This window comes from Eleginops maclovinus, chromosome 16 (genome assembly GCF_036324505.1).
Source record: "Eleginops maclovinus isolate JMC-PN-2008 ecotype Puerto Natales chromosome 16, JC_Emac_rtc_rv5, whole genome shotgun sequence".
NCBI classification, from domain to species: domain Eukaryota; kingdom Metazoa; phylum Chordata; class Actinopteri; order Perciformes; family Eleginopidae; genus Eleginops; species Eleginops maclovinus.
This window is the reverse complement of record NC_086364.1, coordinates 15,498,598-15,514,728: the sequence shown is the minus strand read 5'-3', so window position 1 is coordinate 15,514,728 and position 16,131 is coordinate 15,498,598. Positions and strand designations below refer to the sequence as shown.

The following is a 16,131-nucleotide window of genomic DNA, read 5'->3' as shown; positions in this document are numbered from 1 at the left end:
TTTAATATATCCTAAAGCGAAAAAAGTGAACCGGGAAAGTTGTACTCAAGCCCACACACACAGAAAACAAAGAAGTGACAGATGGCTTAAACTTCAGTAAACAAATGCGCAGTTCAAGGTTGACACACAGAAAATGGTTATGTGTTGAAGGACATGGACGGACACACGAACAGGGAAGAGAAATGCACACACATGCATACACACAATGATTGAAGCAGCTCTTTGCCTCTACAACAGAGGGTTCCCGGCACACCTGTTCTTGATCCACTGCTGCCATTCCTTCCCACAGGCAAAGTCATCCTTTCAACCCCCTCAGAAACTAATGCATATATAAGTACAGAACTACAGACAAACTGCAGCTGCTCCAGCTAGCCCGCTTGAATGTCGACATGTTTGTGTGGTTGTATGTGTCTTCACCGGAGCCTTGTCCCTCATTACTGGTTTGCAAGAATAAAAGCAAGAGCAAGTAGATCACATGGACTCCATCTCAATCTGACAAAGAAATGTACACCCCACACTGTCAAGTGTACAAAGCACAGTGCACCTCATGTATTCACTGTCATCCTCAAACACAGAGAGGCAATGGTCACTGTGTTGCATTATGTAATGTTTCTACTGTCATTTCACCCAGAGGACACTACAACAGGACCTTCTCTTTGACTTGCTCTACAAGTTACTCCTGGATGGGCCTGGATCAAAAGCGTGTATCCCTGTGTGGGTGTGTGTTAGAGAATGCAACCCTATAGAAAGATGTAGAGACAAGGGAACTAACTCAAAGCTATGTTTGTGAGCGAGTGTGAGGGACAGAAAGACACAGATAAAGACTTAGTGAGGAGAGAATGGGGAGATAGTATATGTAGGCCCATGTATAAGAATGAGACATGAACACTAAGTTATGGATGTGTGTGAGCATGCTAGTGTGTGTGCGCGCATTGCAACATTAGGCAGGCAGAAAGACAGGAAGCACTGCTGTGGGGAGCAGGAACAGCGGTGCTGATCAAAGCCCAGGCGGGTGACACTATGGGCGGAGTGCCATTGTTTATTCACCAGCCACCTCTCCCTTTTGGCAGGGCGAGGTGAGCATGTGTGCTTGTGTGTGTGTGTGTGTGTGTGTGTGTGTGTTTGTGTGTGGAGTGTGTTGGAGACAGACAAGACAGTTTGAGACAGAAAGAGTAAAAGAACAGGTGTTGAAAGATATGGGTGTGGAGGGAGACAGGCTGTGTGTGTGTGTGTGGTGTGTGTGTGTGTGTGTGTGTGTGTGTGTGTGTGTTTCTTTGTACCTTTCTCTTGGCAGGCTAATGTGGGCTTGAGTTCTGTCAGATTTGGCAGCTGCACATTTCAGGCACACACTCTCTCACACACAGGCAAACACACTGGCTGTGCACACGGCCACACATGCACCCATTGTGTATCAAAGTAATCCCAATAACCTTCTTTTTAAACTTCTCATTCACCTCCACCCCCTGCGTCTCATAAAGGAAAAAAAACCATCCATATTTGAGTCATTTTTCGAAGAAACCACATGTAAGGAAACGGATGACATCAGGAAGTGAATAATCCTCTCACCTAAACGCTGGCTATGTCCCAATGCGTTAAACAGGCTTCCTCTATATTGGTTCCTGTTCCCCTTACCTGATATGAATAGACTGGACAGATGAAAGCAAATACAACACTTTCATGTTGGGTTCCTCTGACACCGGCCTGGATCCAGTGTGCTTAAACTGCCCACTCCAGCATTGCCCATTATGAGATAATTGGTAAACTAAATATAACTGGCTGCAACTCCGAATGTGCTATCATTCAAAAGCATTAATGGTAGGAAGTAAGGGCAATTTACATAATATCAGCTTCTTGTTATTTGTTAACCAATGTGTGATAGGGCAACTTCCTGTTCCTGATTCATGGATATGTTGAGGTTTAGTCCACATATTTTAGAATTTCTAACTCTACTTGATTTATGTGTGGAACAGAAAAACCAAAACAACGAGCTAAAAGTTAAAGCTAAAAGTGGCTAAAACCTTCAGAGGTGGGTTCAACAGTACAGGAAGCCCTTTCATATAAGATCATTAATTTTAAATATTAAGCTATAAAAGAATCTAATTGAGCTTTAGAGTTAAAACAGACCAGATCATCAAAGCTACTTAGTGCCCAACAGTGTGTCTGCTCATTTATCTCAACGGGCATATCGCACTAACCAGCTGCACACGTCACGTCTGCAACAATTCGAAACACACACAATTTCATTTAATCCATTTCCTATTCAAACTGAGAAAGGCCTATGCAAGTGTCCACCAAGCAGGCACCCACTCAAGTGCTTATTCCTACACGTACACACACATTCAAAAATACTCCACCAAAAATGTCACATACATAAAAACCCAGATAATGAGCATACTTAACTGTACTACGTTGTTCTAAAAAAGGGCTTTACGAGATGCAACGGTCTCCGCGGTTAACACCCATATTTAAGAAGTCACAAGTACAGTAGAGCCACAGAGGGAGCTAAATTCAGGAGAAATGGCTGAACGGGGCTGGCGATGGAAAAAAAATAAAAGGGACATCTGATCCGGTGCAGCATGCATTCTGAACAACTGTTTTGGGATTATCCCAATTCAAATGCGCGGCTAACTTTGATGTTATTTTCTTCCCTTCCCATTGTCTGAAGCCCCTCGCTCTCTTCATAATCCGAGCCCTTTGAAGTGAGCAGCATGGAAACAATGTCAGCAGGCGACACACTCCCTCGATGGCCCACTGACAGCTCTCCGCCATTTCTTTCAGGCTTTTTTGTCCCTCTCTCGCTTTTCTTCTCTTGTCCTTCTGTTTGCCGTCTCAATCCTCATACTTCCTCCATCCTTTTGTTGGTTCTTCCTCTCTTTCTTCCCCTTCATTGTGCACCATCTCATCAATCTCCTCTCCCTCTTCTTTCAAGTTCACACCAAATATTTATCTTATTTTCATTATGTTCGGTCTCCTTTTTGCTGTTTGACAAGTCTTACCTTCCCTTCCCCCATTGATTATTTCTTCCACTCATGTCTGGTCTTTAATAAGCATTCAAACCATTAATTGAAGTCTCATTAGCGGGTGGTTAACACAGGGGGGATCGTAATAATGAGGATACAGATAATGGGCACAGAATGCCTTTGTCTGCTCCCAACACAGATGCCAAGGCCTGTGACTTGTAACACAGCCTACAACAGGGGAGACAGTGTGTGTGTGTGTGTGTCATGGTAAACTTAGATTACAATATGCGAAATGAAAGCCACAGTTAGTGCCACCATGTCTCCATTAAACAAAATTACATAAGAAACATTTCTCAAACAATATATTAAATAAGGCCTGATTTAAGATTCTGTACTTTTAGTGTAAAAGCTGGCCCATACTATAAAATGTGTTTAATCTTCACAGACACCTTCAAACACAACAAATACTGACATGTGAGGACATTTTCGTCTGTCTTCATTGTTCCCCACACACAAAATAGGATATAAGATTTAAATGTATTTAACATGTTTAATATTTACAATTTCAAATATCGTCTTGATTCCCATGTTATACGTACTCTGCTTTCTGTAAGTATGTGTAACTGCATCTCGGTGGAATTATGTTACTGTAGTTCTTATTGTACATTTAGACATTTTTGGCAAGCTTTAAAAAGTAATCAGCTCATCTTTCCAGTGCTTTGCCTGTGTGTAGCCCCGCTTAAAATGACTCCCTGAAGCTTTTTTTTATAATTATGATCTGAACCAGTGAATGTGTTTTTTAATGAGTGAGACAGGGATTCTAAAAAGATCATCTGAACTGAATGATTTGGACCAAAGAACCACTACCGGCCTATATGGATAGCAACAGATATTTAATGCGTTAGGTGTGCAGCAGGTCCATGGCAGGCCGAAGCAAACTGGCCACTCTCAGAGAAATTTCCAAGCGAGGCGGGCCTGGCTACCAGGGCCTGGAAGGGGAGGAGATCTTAAGGGAGGCTCACAGATCTGACTCCTTACTATATAGGCAGCTGCGAACCACAAACAGACAAGGTTGTGTTTGGAAACATGTCCTGATCCCAGACACAACAACTCTTTATTTAGAAAGCCACACCCAATCAACTGCCACCGTGCCCAAGTCTGGTTGCTAAGGCAGGGGGCAGAATAAAAGATCCTGCGAGTCCGAAAAATAAAAAACGCACAGAGGAGGAAGAAAAGGAAATTCAGTTTTATCTACATTTAAAAAAGTGTCACACTGTACGGAGCAGACACAGCTTAGACAACAGTGCAACATGACTGAACACTGATGGGGAACAGCAGACATATTTATAAGGTTCAGCCAGACAGAGAGCACACAAGCCACTTAAAGACACTATGGAGTTTGCAGCTAGCCATAAAAATGACAGAGAGCGTGCATACAAATGGTGACCTTGTTTCAACAAAAGAAAAGCGACCCGTGTCTACTCCATAAAAGTAAAATCCAGACAAGGCTTTTTTAAAGGATGTAGTTTATGGACGCCCCCCCGTTTTCTCAGTCTAAAGGTTTGCCTTTACAGATGAACACTACATAGACCACTTACACGGGACAGGACGTATAAGACTGCTAGGAGAATAACGAGATAGGTAGATTATAGAGATGGATAAAATGGCACCATGAAGATTGACCGACGCTGGTGCAGCTTTTATAACCCTACATTAGAGGGGATAGTGTATGTATTATCAAAAAGACAGTAATGGAGACTCATTATTTCATTCTAAATATATGTGTCTATATAAAACATGTTAGAAATTGTTTTTGTGGGAGCATTCAAAGAGCATTGGTTATCAGCTGTTTGTTTTGCTATTATATTTAACTTTTATATTAGTATTGATTTTTTAAAGTTTTATATTTGATTTCTTGTCCAGGAAAGAATTTTGTAACCTTGATAAAAAAAGGGCTGTATGAATAAATATAATTATCATATTACAATATTGCAACATGCTTCTCTGATTCATAACTACTATCATAAATGAAGTTACTAGATGATAACGCAATCATTAAATAAACCCTTGCTATGTGATACTGTATAACACCATTGCTCTTTTTGCCCATGAAGTTTGTATTTCCTGTAAGTGTCATTATTCCTTCTAATATTCTTAGAGCTGCTCTTTATTCTTAGGTGCCTCTACTAAAATATGCTGACAAAACTGTCATAATAATCACTTTAATAATAGAGTGGTATTGCTAATGAGTCATTTAGGTTTCTCATAACATCCATGTTGATGCAATAAATTGGATGGTCTCTTAAGGGCCTGACACTGACCTTGTTGGCGCGATCGGCGTGGTGATTTATTGTCCTCCTCTCCTCATCCCACCTCACATTGGACTCCTCTAACTGCTTTTCCATTGCTTGCTGCAGACGAACAGCCTCCTCCTTCGAGTCACATAATGATGTCTGTAGCTCCGCAATTAACTATAGATGAGAAGAGATAAAGGAAAAAAGGAAAATGTGACTTTTAATTTTGAATTGTAAAATGATTTACAGAAACATCAGCAGATGGAGAACTAGCGATATATTGCTACATCCACCTGTCAAATAAAATTGTGAATAAAAACAAATATCTGCTCTTGGGAAAGTTTTCCAATTGCAAAACAACCTCATATGTTATATGAACTTTTAAAAAAGTAATAAACTGAAAGACCAGAGTGCAAAGGAAACAGGTTGACTGGACAAAATGCTGATTTGCTTTATTTCACTTAGAAAATGACTCCTATCAGAAGGAAAATGCCTTCGTCATGGTTTTGGATGTCTCTAACAATCCCCCGGAAACACCGTTTTTTTCCCATGTCTTTTTTGAGACAAGACAGACAACACAGAGAAAGCAGAGAGAGGGAGAGAGAAAAAGAGGGAGGTTAAAAAAAAAAAATAGACAGGAAGGAAAAAACAACTTCCTTTTTGAAGAGCGGAGTGACTTTGTGTTGGTGAACTTGCGGTGCGCACCAAGATGAAAAGAAACTGGCTCGGCTTTGAAATCCTCCAGTCAAAAATTAACATTCTATTTAAGCCACTGTCAGGGAAAGGCAGAGAAAAGATGAGAGGGAGTAAAAGAGAGAGAGAGAGAAAGGGAGAGAGGGGGGGAAAGAGAAAGAGAGAGACATAGTGGTGGTTGAGGGGCAGTGCTGCTGCTTCTTTGGGCTAGACAGATAATTGTTTACCATGTTCAAACTCAGGACCAGCCCTGCTGGAATCTGTACACTATACGTGTGGGAGTTTGAGAAGTGCGGGTCGACCACAGATAGACAGACACAGGTTGGGGAGAGACGGGGGAGAGAGAGAGATAGAGGGATTGAGAGATGAGAGGGAGATTAGGCTTATTTTGTCAGCAGGAAAGCCACATCAAAGCAACAAATGACACATTATTATGGGAACATCATTTCTGGGCGTAATAATTATTTCACAATATGGATTTCCTGCCCTGCTGGTCTTCAGCCCTAGGCGGTGGCGGCACTCTAAACATGTGAACTCAGCTGTCTGTCTTGTTATTCCTGTACATGTACACACACCACAGCACCTTTCTCTGTCTGATAGCCAGCCAGGCCTTTTAAAGTTTGTAATTGCTCCAGTTAGACTTGTACGGCATCTCTTTAGGGCTAAAGGCACGCTTACCTCTCCATGAACCAGAGGTTAAAAAGTGTACAGGACTGATGTTTATTCCCCAGAAATAATGAATAACTTATGCTATAACACAATGGCCAAAACAGAAAAAAGGAGGCTTTGCAATAACATATGAAAAGAAAAGACTAAATGTGAATCCAGCACATGGTGACTGATGGTGAAATGATCAAGAAATCTTTATTGCTGCATACTTTTAAATAATGAGGTGAAAACCAAATGGCATGTTTAACGGCTTTTTAATGCATTCTATCTGCTCATAAACCCGAAAATTGGAGCAGAATAGATGTGTCAATGAATCATTTAGGTAATTTAAACTAATCTGCATCATTTCTCAAATAATTTCCCACTATATTTCACCTTATTGGCAGTCAATAAGCAGGTACGTTATTTTTTGTTAACTCTCATTGTTGACTTTATCAATTAACTCAATAACAATAATAATATAATAATAAAACATTGGTAAAATGTTGCCTTAATATTTTAATTAAACTTTTAATATTTTATTTCCTATTTTATACTAAATGTCTTTGAGCACTTTTATTAGAAATACAATGTATTATTATATTTATTATTATTATTAATAATAATAATAACAGCTAGTCATGAACTTATGTTAAAAACTGTAATGTTTATTTAGAACTGTAACTTACTTTTTAGGCCTCTGACATATCACCTAATAAAAAAGTAGTAAAAACATTAATTTATTGTTGTGTTTCAGATAAATGTAAGACAAATACTCACTTTTGGTCAAAACAAAGCATGAATAAACAGTAGAAGCTGTGTTGAGCCGAAGAATCGAGCGGTGATTCTCTAAAGGTTCGTCCCTACATTCGAATAAATACTTTAACAGATCCTTTTTGGTTTATACATGCCTAAGAGGTCACATGTGAACTATTATTCAGAAATAAATGAGTTATATTTGCATATGGAGTGAACTTCAACCCTTTTCTTCCAGAATATGGTTATTCTCATGCACTGTGCCTCCCATGGCAAGTTCCCTCCACCTCCTACCTACCTTACTCCCACAGTGAGACGTTCAGGGATAAAGTAATGATCTCCCACCAGTACCATGGCTACCACCCACTGTAGCCTGATCATTAAGTGGGGGGAAGAGAGTACAGCCTTGCATGGTTCACAGGTCACCCAGGAGGACCACTCACAGCTAGACGCTTAACACACTGGATTGGATTGGAGAGACACTAATTAGGAGAGTCTGAGTGTGTGTGTGTGTGTGTGAGAGAGAATGAGAAAGGCAGAGAAAGAGAGACAAAAGCAAGGACGTGAGGGATCTGTGTGCGCATGCATGGTAACATATACCCTTATAGGCTGTGTCTCTAGTCCCCTCAGGATAATGTATGACGTGGTATGTTTTTAATTGGGTTATTAGCCATGCAGTAGAGCTGAAGAGCGATGCCCCCTGTCAGACACGGAGGGGTTAACAACTGGGGTTAGCCTTTGAGGTTCAAAGGCCTCTTGTTTACATTTGACTGAGCTGCCCCAAGGGGTAGGCAACAACCCCCTCCACCTGTTCCACCTTTACCTTTTAAAACAAAGCTGCCCAAGCCAGCGACAAATAGCCTGCATTAATCACGCTTATTACTGTTTTCTCAAAAACCCCGCACCTTCAGCGTAACCCTCTGTATAACAAACACACTTCCACAAAGGTGTTGTATTCTGCGCACAGAGACCTTTTTCTGTCAGAGAGAGTGTTGTTTGTTGAACCTGTGCCAGCTTTGTGTCCCCAAAACAGAGGATTAATCACTTGTTGCTTTGTCTGTGGCGGCGTACCGCTCCGCCAAAGCGGGCAAACATGGCTGAACTTTCACACAGCATCCGACTTCTTTTGAAGTTGAGCATTGTGTAACCTAATAAGCTACCGTTTTCTCACAACATCTGCTTGTCAACCCCGCTTTCAACTCTGCGCCTTTGCCAGCCAACCCAAAATAGGGGGATTTGAAGAGGAGAAGAAAGAAAGCAAAACAACAACCCCACACCACCACCATCCCCCACCCCTTTGAATCTCCTCTTCGGGTAACGAGGAGCAATTATGGCGAAATGATTGTGATATTTTACCCGGCTACATAATCAAGAAGAAAACTCTTTTCTTTTGTAATGTAAACACTACTTAGGGGAGTTTGGGATCTGTTAAACTGATGAGGTTAAATCTGCTTAAATGTTTGGAGACATTTTGCTGAATGACAGAATGTGTCCTGGTAAGTTAAGAGAAATAATGACCTCAGTTTTAAATGGGCTCTGTCTAAGGAGACAAGCATAATGTTTAACATATGGCCCTCAATTAGAAGTGTGGACAGATGATGCCATGACATGAGGCAGAGAAGCAGGTATCGAGATGACTTAAAGAGGTATTATAGGGACGGGAGAGAGGATGGAGGACAATTCCAGTGCAATTAATCAGATAGGGGACAACTGAATCAGTGTAACTCTGTGAAATATAATGAGGGACTTGAACGGATCTCAAAATATTTATTTATATACTTCCGCTTCAAGATGTTGCAGAGGCTACCACAGATTGTATGTGAAATTCAAGGCTTTATTGTCATGTGCAGAGTAGCTACAGTGTAGAAATCGCAATGAAAAACTTAAATCCCAGGCTCCTCCAACAATGTCACATAAATAAAACAAATAAAAATAGTGAAGAAATAACAGAATAGAAATAAAATAGCACTGAGCTAGCTAAGTACGAATAACTAGGTAAGTATACATAGCTCCTGCGATGGAAGTACACGTCAGGACAATGAGAGCTACATCGATATCACACAGAGTCAAAGGCAAATAATGTTTTCTTCTACATGTTCTCAATGACGTTAGGGTTTGCTGATATTAAATACAACATAAAAGTAGAGAGAGTTCAAGAAGGATCAGTAAAAACCTGCGTTAGAGTATTTTGTTTGTGTTGTAAACTGGGCAGCAAAAAAAATTCCAGCGCACATTAATCTAAATAGAACCTACTACAGAAGGGGCAACACAAGTAAGGTCCAGAATTGGGTGGATATTTAAGTAGCACGGTTGGATTTTTGGCCATTGGGGACATAAAGTGATTTCCGGCCACCTGATGAAGTTAAGTCTACTATTTACTTTTCTATTTTACCAACTAAGAGTGACCCTTGCACAATAGAATTGGTATTTTAGTATTTTTCAGGTGTTCCATATTGATTAATGCAGCATTAAGGTTAAATCTTTGTATTATTACGAGATCCAACCTATCAGTATAACACCAGACAGCCTGACCTGACTTCACACAGTTCAGTTGGATATGCGAAGGAGGGCTTCTCTCCTCTGTTACACCTCCGGACAGAGAGATGAGACGGAACAGGAAGAGCAAAGAGACAAACCTGACAGCAGAGTTGTAGTTTTTCTTTTTCTCCAATTTTCTGTGTTTTATGTGTAGATTTATTTGCCTGAGTTCTGCACAGACCTTTTGCCGGATATGCGATGTGTGTGCAGTTTGCGTGTATGTGCATATTTGCTTAAGGGTAAAGGGTAAGGTGGCTTGCCATGTGTTTAAGAGTGTGTGTGTGGGTGTGTGTGTGTGTGTGTTTTCGAATGGGCTTCCTCACCTCTCCCCTCTGTATATTCGTCCAATCTTTCAAGCGGCTCAGTAGAAAAAGAGGCATATACAATGAAAGAGGGGGAATATGAATGGTATAAGAGAAAACTGATTACCTGGGCAGACTTGGCGAGCTTCTGACTGTACTCCTTCTCAATCTGCTTCAACCTGCTGTTGGCCTGCAACAAGAAGGGAGAGGGGAGTGTGAGAAAGAGATATGCGAACAGACAGACAGACAGACATAGAGACACAAAGAGAGAGAGAGTTGTGAAATTGAATCTTCTGTTAGGAAGTGCACACACTCCCCTTCTACTCACACACACTCATGTTGACCTCTGCCTCCTGGCAGTGTGTCCCGGCGGCACAGGCCTGTGGCCCCTTGGCACAGCTCCCAATGCTCATGTGTGCCAGCAGGTAGTGACGGGCATGGTGCACACCACTCCCCTTTGAACCCGTGCCAACATTTCATCACTTTACAAGAAGGGGGGCAGGCGGGGGAATTAAAACGTTGCTGCCAATTAGCTATAGGGAGAGGAAAAAGAGAGATGATCGGTAGAAGCTGGGAGACAACACGGTGGAGATGGAATGGGAGTGAATGGGGATTGTTGTTAGGAGTTTATTGAGCGGCGCTTGGCTCTTTGTTTTCGGTTGTTTCTCTATGGGAAGCTAGCCAGCTGGAAGCAAAGACTGCGAGTGTCTAATACAAGATCTGCCTCCGCTCAACTAGCTGTGTTGTGATGCCAGAGTTTCAATGAGAGGCTGAACAGTGGAGTGAGATAATTAGGTGTGAAGTGCTGGAATTCGATGGGGCTGTCGATGGCTGCCTGTACGCACGGTGACACAGTCTACAAGTACTGTACATAAACTACAAATAATGGGGGCTTTACAGTAGGTCAATGTTTGAAAGGCAGGTTTTTTCTGGGGTTGTGGATCAACTTATGCTCTGCTATTGATGAGCCAGCGATAAGCAAAAAATATTATATCGTTTTAATTCTTGAAAACTTCCTGTTAAAAAAAAAGTGGGAAAAGTATCCTCCAAACATGCAGAAATGTATTTTAAAATGTCTTAACATGCTGTAAAACTGATTTATACATGAAAACACATACAGCGACCCACACACACACCTGCTCGACTCCCGTCCTGACAGTCACTGACAGACGGAGAAGTCACTAACAAACAACGCTCCATTGAACGCGCCCCGCGCAGCCATCAACACCTGTGCTGCATTTGGACTCTGCACACCATCCAAACGCTTCCTGACAAACACCGTCGCCCGGCTCTGAGCGGACACACCTGTCACCGCAGAAACACAGAGCCGTCACCAAGGATACCAGCCTGTCTTCTTGCGCCAGGACTCTTTGAGTGGCAGCCCCGCTCGTCCCTAGGGGCCCTATAGCAGCTGATGAGAGAGGGGGAGACAAAAGGAGGGTGTACGAGAGGCGAGAGAAAGAACTGTGTGTGGGAGAGGGGCGCAAATAGAGTCCTTCAATGTTTTCTTTTACAGCTGACACAGTGGTTGTCTTCTTTTAATCCTGCCGGTCTGCACCACCCTGATTACAGCTTAGCTGAAGATAGTATTGACTAAAATTTGTTCGAAGATGTCATAACAATAACCCAAAGAATTGTTTTGTGTTAAGAGAGGATGAGATTTCAATGTGTCTCAGTTGTGAAAATGTTTACATCAAGTAAAGTTATATATCAGATTCACCATTGTAATTGACTGTGAGGTAATGAGGTGTGTGTGACTGTACTGTAAATGACACACGTGAGCGTATTCATGGAAACATATGGCCGTTTTGAGATGCACAGGCTCAGATGTTTCATAAAAACATAAAGAGCTTGCTACTAGCCTATTCTTTTACGTACAGTCACAGGGGGATTTAGCAGGAAGCATTGTACCACATCATACATTATACAGCGCAACCATCTAAACACAGATTAAAAATGGCTGGAAATAGATGAATATGTGGATAGTACATGCAATGAAAAATAGCCTAGAAGAACTGTGACAAATACAAAGGGGAAATCAGACCTAAATTAAAAGCCCAGCCGTGTGTGTGTGTGTGTGTGTGTGTGTGCGTGTGTGTGCGTAAGCACTTTCAAAGAGACTACCTGTGCCCTGCCAAAGGCATTTTTGTGCTGAAGGCACTTTGAGGCTGTATCAGGCTCTTCAATCGCCTCTTAATCCTAGCTGTGTGGAGTGCGGCTGCTTTGAAGTGTGTGTGTGTGTTTGTGCATGTGTATGGGTACTTGTGTGTGTGTGAGTGTGTTAAAGAGAGTGGAAGTGGATCTGAAGGCAAGGCATGCACCGCTTACCAGAACTTAATTAATAATCTGCAGTGGGAACCAGGCCAAGCGCGCACACACACACACACACACACACACACACACACACACACACACACACACACACACACACACACACACACACACACACACACACACACACACACACACACACACACACACACACACACACACACACACACACACACACACACACACACACACACACACACACACACACACACACACACACACACACACACACACACACACAAAAGAGGATTGACGGGAGTGGCAGAAAACGTGTGACAACTTTCTCTGTCCCTCTCATACACACAGACTTAAAGATAACAAGCCACACTTTTTCAAACACAGACAATGGACAAACACGACACATGAAGGCCAAACATACACTCTGGTTTTGATCTATCAAGGGGAAATTTGCTTAAGGTGGGCAGTTTCATTTTTTTGAAATGGACTGTTGTATTAGAGCTAATGGAGGAATGAACCAAAGTAAACATTTCTCAATGAGTAAACCTTCCAACACATGATACATTGTGTGTTGAAGTCATTGTGCCTGTTTTCAGTATTTCCAGAATCTGTTCAGTGCACTCAATAGTTCTGGGCAGGATATTGCCTCCATATGGCATTTTCCCCCCCGATATGTTTCCAATCATCTCACATTGCTAAAGAGCAATTATGGTTTTTCAGTATCTTCTTAAAGCTGAACTAAAACTGACGTAACGCTGATGTGACTCCACGGACAGATCGCGCAATTGATGTGTTATTCGATAAAGAGCATGGAAGTTTATAAAGTGATGAAGAATGTCACAAATCATGCTCTTTTTTTTTTAACGGGCTGAACAACAGCTGTGATTGCAGGGTTCGTTTCTTAGCAAAAAGAACTTGATTTGATAGAAAAGCTTTTCCCCATTGCTCCACGAAGCATTCCATTTTAGTGGCAGCATTATTTGTAAATTCACAACAATCCTCTGTTCACTACGTAGGTCTCTCAGAACAATTATCATAAGAGTTCAATCTGCCAGCGAGGGAGAACTGGGAGATGTTATTTGCTTGTTTGTCTGTAATCATTTCTGTCTTGCTGCGTTCGCCTGTGTTTCTATGCGTTAGAGAGAGTGTTGGTTCGGTAATGACAAGAGACTTTATTTCCATTTCACAGTTTGCCATCACCGCCTGTCAGTACTGATTCTCTTAATCCCCGCTGCTCACTGTCAGTGCGGCATCACACGCAGTACAGAAATAATGCATCACAGGCATGGATACACAGATAAACACACAACACACCGTATGTTCAGTGAGTACACACTGCACCAGCATGATCTCGGTATCAGAAAACCAATTACATCCATTACCATCAGTGTGGAGTTACAACTAACCCACATCAGAAGGTCAGGAAAAAAAAGTTAGTCTGAGGTTGTGAATGCCTAATAGCTGGAGCCGCTTGTGGAATCAAAGATTGCTTTAACATAAGCAGGTGGGAAGATTTCAAAGCATAGAAAAAGTGTCTCATTTATGCTTTCTTTGTACAGATTGTGTGGACAGCTTTACAGGAAAAGGTAACTTGACATGACTGTTAAGCTACTGTGAATTTATTTTAAAGTGGTCATTGAACTCTGAGATAACTGTGATGAAATTCTGACTGTCTGCCGAGGTAGACCAGACTTGCATCTATTTATGCCTCCATCCCTACTTTGATCAATAAGTCTGCCTGATGGTGAGATGTCGGATGAGTTGAATTCGGAACTTAACCAAAAAAAAACAGAGCCCAATATCGTCGTGTCCCACTTAAAACTCCACTTCAAACCAAAGTGTAATCTATAGCGAGCAACAAGATGGGAGCTGCCTGACGCCATGTTTTAATGCGATTGAGAAAGTGTGTCGCTTCCCTCCCTCTTTTTGGATGACTTCAAAAAGTGAGCAAGGGAGCTGTGTGATGTTTTTTGGGGACGGCAGAGCCTTTACTTTTGACTCTTTCATCTGCTGGGTGACTCACTCACTCACTCTCACTCTCTCTCCGCCGCAGGGCCCGATGGTGCGGTGCACTGAGGAAACGAGGAGCTCAGACAGATCTGCGCATGCGTACATGTGCGCAAACACACAACATATGTTCGCACGCAAACGCTTTAATGTGTTTTTGTGAAGCAAGCCATGATGTAAACATAAACCAATAGCAGTCACATTGATCCAATAATCTGAAAGCCTGACACCAAAATATACGACCATCTCCCCTAAGATCTAATCCTTGCCTCCCTAATATCTTGGCGTCTCCCATTTAGTCTGTTAGTGTGAGGTGGATGAGGGCCTTCTTTGATCATCCCTCAGCCTATGTTTCTCTCCTCCTCTTCTAATCCATGACCAACTGAATAATGTGATTTGGTATATCTCCAAATGGCAGAGGACCAGCCTAATAAGTCAGCAGTGACAGTGGGCAAGAGAGAAGAACAAGACAACAACAATAACAACAACCTCGTACCACCATCTTCTGGCTGAGAGAGAGAACGGTACACACACTGAGGCTGAAAAGTATAATCAAAGCTAGATTAAAAGTATCGATATAGATGCTAAACGAAAAGTTGTCAATCGTACAATAACAATACATTCTCTGTAGTTTTAGAAGGAGATAGAGGTAAAAAAAACAAATTTGTTCACAACACTGTATCATCATTGCTTGTAGATGTCAATGTAAACCAATTAAAAAGCACACAGGTTAAATTACAGCAATGACAGAGGTAGCAGTGATTCACACATACTGATCCACAGAAAAAAAGGAAGCCTGGAAACAACAAATACTGGGACCATGATCAGTAAGAATTCAGCAGTTTGCAGATTTTGCACTAAACACATTTTGGGTGGTCTTTACAACAAACGCACACAGCTCTAAATATGGATGTGAATGCAACCAGAAGACATCAAGACACATTAAGATCCAATCAGTGAAAAACCACATGTAAGGATGGACAGGGTTGTGTCCACACATGGGACTAAGTGTGAAAACAGACGCATGTCCGGCCACATGAAAAGATCTCCTAGTCAGCTTTTGCCGAGCACAACAAACAAAAGTTCAACACAAATTATTTTCCTTTGCCAAACAAATGAAATGAGACTTTGAAGTCTTTGCTGATGTTATAAACTTCCACTGGATTCCTTTTCTCCAGCTGTATCCCTGATCACAAACAAGTGTTTTCTTTTCTATGCGACAACACAGTTTCTAGTCTATATGCAATAATAAAAAATACAAAACCAGGTCCGTTTAACTGTGATGTATAAATGCTGTTTTGAGCTAATACGACGAAAGAGCATCAGGATAATGTAACACGGGCTGTCACACACGCTGTGTTATGTCATCTGAAAGCCTTTTACAGCTGTATTGTCATTTTATAAGTGAAGATACACAAAAGAAACCTCCTGTTAGTGGACTGACCACTATACCTACTCATAAATTACATTTGGCTGACGCTTTTATCCAAAGCAACTTACAATAAATGCAAAAAACCTAATGAATCAAACACCGAACAACAATAAAAGGGCGGATATATTCACTTCAATCAAGTCCAACCATTGTTAGTGCTGGTGAATTTGTTACAAGGCCTAAGCTACTCTTTCAAGTTTTTTGTAAGAATT

General features: G+C 41.5%; 1 protein-coding gene across 3 annotated transcripts in view; it reads right to left on the bottom strand.

Moving 5' to 3' along the window:
• The window catches only part of cep112 (centrosomal protein 112), a 95,627-nt gene that overhangs the window by 16,211 nt on the left and 63,285 nt on the right, over nt 1-16,131 (bottom strand). For 2 of the 3 annotated variants that reach the window (XM_063903491.1, XM_063903492.1), the window contains exons 22-23: nt 10,319-10,381; nt 5,282-5,431 (exon numbers count right to left, since the gene is read on the bottom strand). In XM_063903491.1, coding sequence (XP_063759561.1) covers nt 5,282-5,431; nt 10,319-10,381 — 213 coding nt within the window. Of the gene's footprint in view, nt 1-5,281; nt 5,432-10,318; nt 10,382-10,519; nt 10,725-16,131 lie in introns of those variants that run through there. The other variant, XR_010167622.1, reaches the window with a different exon arrangement.